The 10,261-nt window shown below is 45.6% G+C and overlaps 1 protein-coding gene across 2 annotated transcripts; it reads right to left on the bottom strand.

Moving 5' to 3' along the window:
* Positions 1–1,746: 1,746 nt before the first annotated feature.
* LOC123167241 (uncharacterized) lies at positions 1,747–9,738 on the bottom strand. Of its 2 annotated transcripts, none has more exons than XM_044585072.1 (3): positions 9,463–9,738; positions 8,961–9,102; positions 1,747–2,305 (listed from the first exon to the last, which is right to left on the bottom strand). In XM_044585072.1, exons 1-3 carry the CDS (start codon positions 9,566–9,568, stop codon positions 2,275–2,277), a joined length of 279 nt encoding a protein of 92 aa, XP_044441007.1. In that variant the 5' UTR covers positions 9,569–9,738; the 3' UTR covers positions 1,747–2,274. The 2 variants fall into 2 exon arrangements, with proteins under 2 accessions (XP_044441007.1, XP_044441006.1); XM_044585071.1 differs by lacking the exon at positions 1,747–2,305 and adding an exon at positions 5,332–6,332.
* Between the last annotated feature and the right edge of the window lie 523 nt (positions 9,739–10,261).

Raw genomic sequence — 10,261 nt, 5'->3', positions numbered from 1 at the left:
TCCTAGCAGGCAGCCAAGCGTGCCCCCCTCAAAGTCTGCACCCACATAACGGTTATGAGACGAGGCGTGGCTAAAGTAAAGCCTGCCACCCCCGAATTCCGGAGTATGCATGGCCACAGTGCGTCGTACGGGGCGGCCATCCCCCGTCCGGCGCAGCACTATTGCCATGTTGACCATGACGCCACCCACGACAGGCTGTCACTACGGCCCGCAGGCGGCGGGCCCCTCCAGCCAGAGAGACACCTGAAGGCGGCCAAGCCTCCCCCAGTCGGCCTGGGAGATAGCCGGCTCCCAATAGCCGGCTTGCTCCTCCCCTCGAAGTATGTGCTCCATTAAGGAGATAAGACGAGGTAAGGCTACAGTGTAAGCCTGCCAGGCGGCGGCACTGTAGCCATGCTTACCCCGACAAAGTCATCGTCATCAAGAGCGAGGCTACAGTAACCAGCCGCCGACAAGACCCCCAGGCGGTGGGGTCGGCCTGTCGGCCGAGGAGTCGGCAGCCGGCGGGACCCACCAGTCGGCGGGCCCCAGCAGCCGGCGATTACAGACACTGACGGCCTGGACCCGCGTCCAGCCGGATTACCATTGTACCCCTGGGGTGTAGGCTTATATAAACCCCCCAGGGCACCCATGCAAAGGGTTGATCTCTTAGAGTTTTAGACACCACATAGAGAGAAGAGGAGAGCTGGCCTTGCCCTCCTTCTTCCTCTAGCCAAACAGCTCAAGGAGCCTCTTGTAGCCACTTGTGTTGATTTAGTGATCATGCGGAGACCCCCCAGAGCAGGACTAGGGGTGTTATCTCCACGGAGAGCCCCGAACCTGGGTAAGATTCGCCGGCGTGCATGTCTTCGCCTTATCCCGTTTCCAGGCACCGGCGATGTCTTACTGGCTCCCACAATGATAAGCCACCCGTTGGCGTATGTCGCACCTACCACCCGACATACATTGATGAAGCACAATTAATTTATAAGAAGAAAGATGGTCTTATCGAAAATTAGCAAGCGCGGACGAGCTCGCACGCTCTCGGAATCGCTAGGCGCTCGTTTCCGTTGGGATCGGAGCTGGAGGGTGTAGTCGCTGTAGTCGGGTATCCACGTATGGGAAAACTGAGGTTGGCCCCACCGTATAGCATCAATCTGTTTAACCAAACGGTGGACGCCGTCAGCCCGCATCCTGTACCAACCGCACATGGACGGGCTCCCCCACTCCTCACAAGGCATCCTATGAGACTCTACCGCTCCCCCGCTGCCGGCGTCGGACTGGGACACAGGGGAAGGGAGAGCGAGTATTGAGTAAAGGCAGAACGTACGTGAGAACTCGCGTCGGCTGCTGCATCACCGGCGGCATTGAAGCCCGCCGAGTTGTGGACTAAGGAGGAAGGAGCCATAACCCTGAACGAATCCGAGCTTTGCATTGCAGAGGTGGAGCTTTGTCTCCTTGGAGAATGTATTGTTCTTCGCATCCAACCATGACAAACAATGGGATTGATTTTTATTTGGATGGTTTCATCAAATTGTACATTGATCAGATTGTGGATGGCTTGACATGATCAGATTGTAAAATTTATTTTCAGAGATTATCGTACTTCTTGTTTGATGGTATAAAGGCTTCAAAATTAAGTTTGTCTCCCTTATTTTAAAAATAATGAAACATGGAATTGCATATACTTCAAAACTGTGATTTCAGGAACAACACAGACTTCAGCCGAGATTACAAAGATTTGTTTCTCTTATTAATGACGGATACTTGTTAAAGAAAAAATATCTTGCATATATTGTACAGAGTACAAAGAGATCTGCATTTACTTGCAACTTGACTAATACAATCCTTGCAAACTCTCAGATTACAAAGAAATGTCAGAAAAAATTGAACTACAAGTCTTTCAATTTATATACACATTTCTTTTTTGCTGAAATCAATTTATATACGCATATTGGAGCATTTGTCATGAAAATGTCCTAGTATCATCTTTGTAGGTGGGTGTATGTCCAGCTTCTGCTCTTGTCTTGGCATCCTCATTTCGGATACAGCAAAGAGCATGTTTACATTCCAGAGTCAATTTTGACAGTGGCTTGATTATGCTCCACAGGAAGAACCATTGAAGACATATATTTTCAAAACTATGTCTTTTTTTTTTCCACACCCACCACATGGCAGATTTCAGAACGTCCATATGTATTTTAGATAAAAGAACAATACATTGTGCATTATTAATCCTTTGAAACCATCTATAACTAGCTCAATGGGCACATCACCCATTCACACTTGATTCTGTCAATCCCACACCTGTACAGCTCCACTGCCCCTGCACCAAAAAAGTTAGAATCGTCAATCCCACACCTAACAACTCCACTGCCCTGCCAGCAAAGAATCATCAGTTTGTCTCAGTTTTCAACAGTAAAGTTAGAATCTCCAGCCTCACACTTTGCTCCTAAGATCACTTTCAGTTTCTGAAAGCCACATGCCAACTACAGAGTACAGATAACAGCACTAGATGCATGGTGCAATTGTTCACCATGTGTGATCAATGAAACACGAATTAATTCATCGTGGCAACAAAATCTTAACACACCTCATTTTAAATCTCAATTCAGGATCAAAATCACAAAATTGATGCTTTGAATTAAGCATTATCGGACCAAACCCAGGTTCTGAAAATTGGAGTAGCAAACATCGCGAGGAGGAGAACTAGACTGTGCTGGTTGCTCACCATGTAGTTCATGGTCAAGGTTCCCGACCACGGGGATCATCTCCGACGCAATCAACGCCTCCCGGCGACGGACGAGAGAGGCCGTGGGATTGGGGACCATTGGGGACCGAGATAGGCTGGGACGGCGGCAGCAAGCCAGAGAGGCGAAGAAGATCTGGAGCCGAGCTTCGTTCATCGTCGTCGGACTGAGCGAGATGAAGAGCAGGCCTACAGCCGACTCCATCGTGCTGTTTGTCTAGACGGCACCGTCATCGTATGATACTGTTTGACAGCCGTATCCTTCACTTATCTATACGATTGCATTCAATACATGCACACACGCGTCTCTGTCCCATTCGTACGCTTTCCGGGAGCAGGCGAGCCCGTCCTCTCCATCGCCGCGCTCATTGTCTTATCGCATTTTTTACTGATCTTGAAAATTACAATAACTATTATCGAATTCCTCAAAATTATGGTCAATATGTGCCACTAGTGCACGCGGTGTGCTACGGTAACATCAATGGAGATAGCATGGTAAGATTTTCTACTATTACGACATCCGTGCATCTTTTGCATAAATTCTTCTAAAACTAAACTACATTGCTAACTACAAAATTATTAATATGTTTTTGAATAGAAAATCCCGATGGATTGTGTGCCTCATCTGATGTTGCCGAGAGGTCGCGTTGATGTTATGAGCTTACGGCCACCACGGCCAGGTCAGCCGCAGTATCCACATCACTCCTATCCATACCGGATTTCTAAAAGCGAGGAAGCCATGATAATAAATGATTGGAAAAATGTTTCGACCATCGTAGAGAGCTACTTGGAAGCAACATTGTTCGTAGGCCAAGACTTGGAGACAGGATGATCTCCGTTCTTCATTATGGAGAGTCCATTTTCCTTAATGGAGAGTCAATGCCTATCTTGTTTTATGATATTTTACCTAAGAGAGGGTAGAGTAGGTCCTATGAGAGGAGTAGGTCCTAGGTAGAATATGTTATTATGTGCTACAATGTGTTAGAGTTGATGATGAGGAGGAGGAGTTGTGATTATGACTAGTGACCAACTTGTTATATGATGTCTCATTGACGAACATTGTTTGGTGGTGATGACTAGCGGTAATGAATATGCTATTTAAACAGACTAGTTCATGATGAGTTGTTATTGTATAAAAGATATATCTGTTTAAACATGTACAGCGCCAAAATACAAAAAAATATAAATTTTAGCAGTGGCGCGGGCCAAAATATTACCGGCAGCGCTCATTTACCAGTAGCGCTTTCCAGAGGCGCGCTACTAGTATCTGAACATACCAGTAGCGCTGGCCTAAACAAGCGATACTGCTACAAAATAGTTGTACCGCCATAGTAGTAGCGCGGGCACCCACGCTACTGGTAGCTCAAAAACCAGCACCACTGGTAAGGTTTTCCCTAGTAGTGGCAAGGTGGCCCGAACCTGGGTAAACTGCTGTGTCCCATTTCCTTCCTGTTCATCGAGCTAGGCCATGAGATTGGCGAGTTGGCAGACTGGGGAGGTTGAGTTCTTCGCACGCACCCCAGAGTTCGAATCTATCAAGGGTTTGCGGAGCCCGAAATCCGACAGCCTTCATCAAGGCCACTGTCAGGCACAACCAATTAAGGCCGACATTGGGTTTACACCCTGAAAGCTAAGACTCTGTACTCCTGTGCTGCCGACCCCACTTGTCGATGCCGCTGCTACGAGTCACGAATCACCAAGCAATATCCTCACCGCCTCGAAGACTCTATCCGCCATTACAAGGCCTCAGACCTCAGCCATCATGACGTTCTCCGCCACTGTCTTCATCATGGAAATCGAAATACCGACATGTACCATAATGTCAACAGGCAACGAAGCTTCGCGTCACACGCTCCTGAAGCCACACGGGCTGAAATAGGGGTGCACACGACCGAATCCCATCCGATCCAGCAATCTACATGCATCAAGCAACCAATGGACATCTCGGGCGAAGCCTTCCAGAACTCGTCAATGGACAGATTAACGAGGGACGTCATTAAGCAAAACACCGTCTTGGCGCTGGAAGAACTTGCCGGAGGGGAACAGATCTGAGCCACGAGCCCTAGATCTGCCACCACCAGCCACCATCTCCCCCCCCCCCCCCCGCGCTGCCCTCACAGTTGTGGTAGCACAACTGCCGCCGGAACACCTGGGGTCCCCACCCCGGAGTTCCATCTCCGCCGCCATGCCGGGCGCCCAAGGGCGCGGCGCGCCTTGGCCAGAGGCCCCCACGTGAGAGGAGGAGGAGAGCCCGTCGTCCGCCATTGTCGGGCAAGCTTTTCTCATCGGCCTCCTCCGACGGCGACAGGGAAGCAGGAGGAAGGAGGGGTCAAGGGCAGCGGCGGCAGCTAGGGTTCGCCCGAGCCCGAGCCCCCCCCCCCCCCCCCCCCGGGAGGCGACACAAGCGAGTAGGACGGCTTTTGTTTGCGAAGTATTTTATGCCTTCTGCTGTTTGAAATTTTGAATGCGTAAATTTTTTGGTATTTGCAATACTACAAAACGCAGTCGGAAATGTGCAAGGTTACATCCTTCACGCATGAAACAAGCAAAATAAACAAACAAATTAGGTTGTCATCACCACCACCTTCATCTTTGAATCATATTTCATATGGTGCTGTCAGAAGTACTACTAGCCGCAGATTCTCAGTAATCATTATTCGTTTGACTCATTTTCTGGAAATCATAATTCTGTTATCTTTTGGGTGAAAATATTGCTAGCATGCCAATTTATTTCTACATGCTGCTGTTGTTGCACAGTACTATATCTTCAAAAACATGTTTTATCCTAAAAACGAAGCCAACACCTCAACCAAATGTCATTGGATGCATCTCAGCCCTAACAAATGTTCGGTTTGTAGTTTCCAAAAACAAGTCTGAAATGGTAATGCCACTTGGTAGAAGTTTCGATGCAACTTAGTTCAGCTGTAACCATAGCCAACATAAATTAAGTGAACTGTATTTGTTCGTCAGCTTTTCACAACTTGCTGATTATTTCAATGCATTCAACGTGAAACATAAGTTGCCTCGAGCCCTTGAAAAAACGTACAGATATGTCAGCTCTAATGATAGCAAACATAAGTTAAGGGCCTCCTTGATTCGTAGGATTCTAAAACCGTGGGAATAGCAAAAACATAGCATATGATGACATGCCCGTCTCAATCCTACATGATTTTGGTTTGTTTGATTGCATCATAGGAAAGACAAAGGATTCTTTTAAAATGGTTTGGGGCCTCTTTGATTCGTAGGATTCTAAAAACGTGGGAATAGGAAAAACATAGGATTGGCATGACATGCCCATCTCAGTCCTACAGGATTTTGGGTTTGTTTGATTGCATCATAGGAAAAACAAAGAATTCTTTTAAAGAGGTTGAGTGGATGCTAGAAATCCTATGGGAAATAGTACAAAGAAATCATTAGGAAAAATTCCTATGAGATTCAATCCTATGAATCAAATAACCAACATAGGACAAATTCCTAAGGATTCTAATCCTCCAAAGTTCCTAAGAAAACCTTTGCATCAAAGGAGCCATGAAGTGTATGTGTTCTTCAGCTTGAATCAAAGGAGCCCTGAATGAAGTGTATGTGTTCTTCAGCTTTCCATGACCTGTTGACCATTTCAATTCATTCAAGATGAAAGATAAAGCTGACTCAAGCAAACGAAAGAAAGTACATATATGTCTAATTGTATTATTTTTCTTGTGATATGTACATTATGTAGTCTTAGTCTTTCTAAAGTGTTTTTGTGCAGGATGTAAAAACTAATTGCTAACCATAGTTATTGCCTTTTCGGGGGGGGGGGGGGGGGGGGGGGGGGGGTATGAATTAATGCTACAAAATATATTTCTTACATGAGTCCATTCTTGTACAGATTGTTGCATAAGGGATATTATACCCCCTGCACAAAGGATTGCATTCAATGATGTTTATATTGCATATGAATTGATGGACACCGATCCGCATCAAATTATTCACTCAAATCAAGCTTTATCGGAGGAGCACAGCAAGGTTCTTATTGTTATTTCAATATGAAAGTAAAATCTTCTCATCCTCCCTTTGTACGATAAGTTCGCTTATGTAATCAGACTATTGTTTGGCTATGGTAATTCTTGTCTCTAGTATCCTATTTCATTTGATTCCTCGAGTACATCATACTGTCAATTATCTGTTTAATTTATTTTCTGCCTCAGCCTCATACATACTTCTGTCAGATACTAGTATTCTGGGAGCTAATGAGTTATAACTAAAGCCTCTCGACCTTTCTTCTTTCTGGTTGGCCTGAATCATCTTGATACTTTGCTAGTCTAGGACTACGTGCTAGTATAAACATTAACCTTCGTGTTGGAATTATGGGGATATATTTGTTGACTGTCGGTTGATGTTTCGCTTCTCTGTAATACAATGGAAATTAGATCAGTTCTCCGACATAGGTGAACTGAAATATACACTAATACTGAATAAGTACCTTATTGTATTGCACCTCTTAGAAATGATATAACATATTATTCGAACGTTTCAATTAATGCACCTCTGAACATTCGGTTGAGCAAAGGAAGGAGTTGAACAAGTTCATCGCATATTTACATGTGATACATGCCTGCAAGCTGACATATTAGTATACTACTTAATGCTAGCAATTCCCTTTTCTATTCTTTGTCAAACACACCCATGCATCATCATTGCTAAGGTATGATTCCCTAAATAGAAGTGCATTCTCGATGTCAGGTCTTCCTAATATCAAATCATGTTCTACTTTCGCAAATGCCACTGGATAGTCCTTGGTGGAAAGGTTCTATCAAAAAACTGTTTGCTTATAATATGTGTAGTACTGTCAGTGCCTACTTGGGTTTCTAGCATAAAGAAGTTGACGCTAGATCACGTGTGAGAAATCAGTGGATTTCTGGAATGGACAACTATTTCTCTTCTGTTGATCTTGTTCTTTCTAGTTTCTTTTTAATCTGCATGCTTCTGTCATGTTCTGAGAAATTGTACTTACTTTGTTATGGATGTTTTGTGCAGTATTTCTTTATCAGATCCTTTGTGGCTTGAAGCATATACATTCAGCAAATGTTCTCCACCGAGACTTGAAGCCTAGCAATCTTCTTTTTAATGCAAACTGTGACCTAAAATTTGCGATTTTGGGCTTGCTCATACCACCTCAGAAACTGATTTATGGCCGAGTATGTTGTGACAAGATGGTACAAGGCAGCAGGGTTTTCGTTGAACTCCTACGAATAGACTGCGGTGATTGAAGTGTGGTCTGTGGGCTGTATTTTTATGGAACTGATGGACCGAAAACCTTTTTTTCCTGGAAGAGACCATGTCCATCAGCTACGTCTACTAGGTACTAATGGAGGTCAGACAGTACCCTATGAACTTCTTTTAAATCGAATTGAGATCATGTTGTACGGTCCTGTTTTAGCATAATATATACTCCCTATGAACTTATTTTGGGACGGAGGGAGTAGTAGTTTTGGGACTGTCATAGAAGTATCTAGTGTGATCATAGTTATTCTCAAAGTAGATGTATTTAAGCATAACAGGCAAGTTTTGGCATGTGTTCTAGTGATCTAACCATCCGCATCCATCTGCTAGGATTTATTGTTCCTTCAAGACTGTTGATTTTATCTTCCAAACAACAAGTTAAAAAGAGGCGTCTAAGTTGGCTTAAGCTATGTTTTTTTGGCATCGGAATAGATTAATTTAGAACTTACTCCATTTGTTAAATACTATAACTGGAGCTATATTCAAAGAAGAACAAGGGAAAATCATCAGTAAAAACGGCAATAAGTACAGCTTGACTAAAGTGTTGTTGAGTAAACTGTGTCAAACATAAATATACCTTTAGCATTTTTCAAAGCTTTAACTATTGTTTTCTTTTACAAATCCGGGTGTGTATTTTGAGTTTTGACAGTTAAGTACAGATGTATGCCATGCGATTTACTCATCAAAATTCACATATAAAAATTAGGGTGCATCTTAAAATCCAGGAAAAGGTAAATCAAAGAGATCAGCCAGCAATAGTACTACCATCAATGAGCAAGGCAGTTGTTCTGAATTGTAATTTCATACAAATCAAGCCAAAATTCAGGCCAAGTTGAAAGGAAATATGTAACCAGTAACAACAAAATTAAGCTCTCGAGAAAGAGGCGCAGGGGAATTAATGTGTTTTTGATATGCAGCTCATCCAATTTTTATGAACTGCTATGGTGGGACTAGAATGTATGGCTGTTACCTTGCCATGATACCATGAATCAGAACAACGAGATGTTCTGGTCCTTGGTTGCTGTCGGATGCTTCCATGGACGAACGCGATGCGGGACAGCCCCTACCGGTGGACATCGGGCGGGAACGAAGGAACCTTGTGGTGTCCAATCCTGCATAAACACAAAATAAATTCCTAGTTCAGAGATGCTGTATGTACTCAAGGCACATTCCTAGTTCAGAAAAGATAAATTCCAGGCAAATTCCTACTTCAGAAAAGATAAATTTCAGGGACATTCGGATGTCGCTTGATCTATGAAAATAATCTAATCCCTGATCTCCGCGCTGATGCAGAATAAAACTATCCAATCCCATCAAACAACCAGCAGGCCTCGGAGTCGATTGGGCACTTGGACGAGTACCAAATTGCAGATTTCAGTACAGGCAGCACACCCTAACCGCGACCAGAAACACCGTGGATGACGGGTACCGGGATGGAGCTATCAGAAGCGAATGCTGAGAGAGGAATTTACCTGATGGGCCGCTCCGGGGACGGGCTTGGCTAGGAGGGGCGGGGCGGAGGCGGCGGCAGAGATATGAGCGGTGGTGGTGGCGGGGAGAGCAAAGCGCGGACGCCATCCCGCGCGCTCGTAAGCGGAAGTTATCGCCGCCGGCGCGAATCGAGGGAGAGCGGCGGCCGACGAGAGACTGTCGCGCGTGCGGACGACGCGGCGGTTTCGCCGTGCTGGTGGATACAGCGTCGCCGCTGGCCGTTAGATTCGCCGCGGACGGCCGGCCGTTTTCTCGCATTTTCCTTTTTTCACTCAAGGGAGAAACTTTGCTTCTTAAATTTTTTTAAAAAAGGGAAACGTTTCACGACTGTGTGCGGGCCGAACCTTTCGGCCGGTCGCGTCCACGCGTGAACGCATCCAGCGACTCGGCTAGCGACACGTAGGATGGGGGCCCCGCCCACGTGCGTCTTCTTCCTTCTTTTTTTCTTCTCTGGTCGCTCGTCTCCGCCTCTCCTTTCTCTGCCTCCTTCTCATGCCCCGCTGCCATGGTCAACCGGCGCCTCCCGGAGGCCTCCCAGGACGCCATTGCCACAGGAATCGACCGATCCAGCCACCCTTGGCCAGATCCGCTTCTGATTCGCGCCACCGGAGCTCTACCTCGGAGCTGCAACCGTCCATGATGGAGACTACACCCCTCGGCGCAATTTTGCTGGAACCGACATACGTCGAGGTTACAATCATGGTGATTTTTTGCTACAACCGACGAGCCTTGGTGCTACAACCTCTCGACGCAAAATTGCTGGAACCAGTGGACGTCGAG

Source organism: Triticum aestivum, chromosome 7D, assembly GCF_018294505.1.
Source record: "Triticum aestivum cultivar Chinese Spring chromosome 7D, IWGSC CS RefSeq v2.1, whole genome shotgun sequence".
Lineage (NCBI taxonomy): Eukaryota > Viridiplantae > Streptophyta > Magnoliopsida > Poales > Poaceae > Triticum > Triticum aestivum.
The sequence above is the reverse complement of the archived record's forward strand: the minus strand, read 5'-3'. Positions and strand labels throughout refer to the sequence as shown.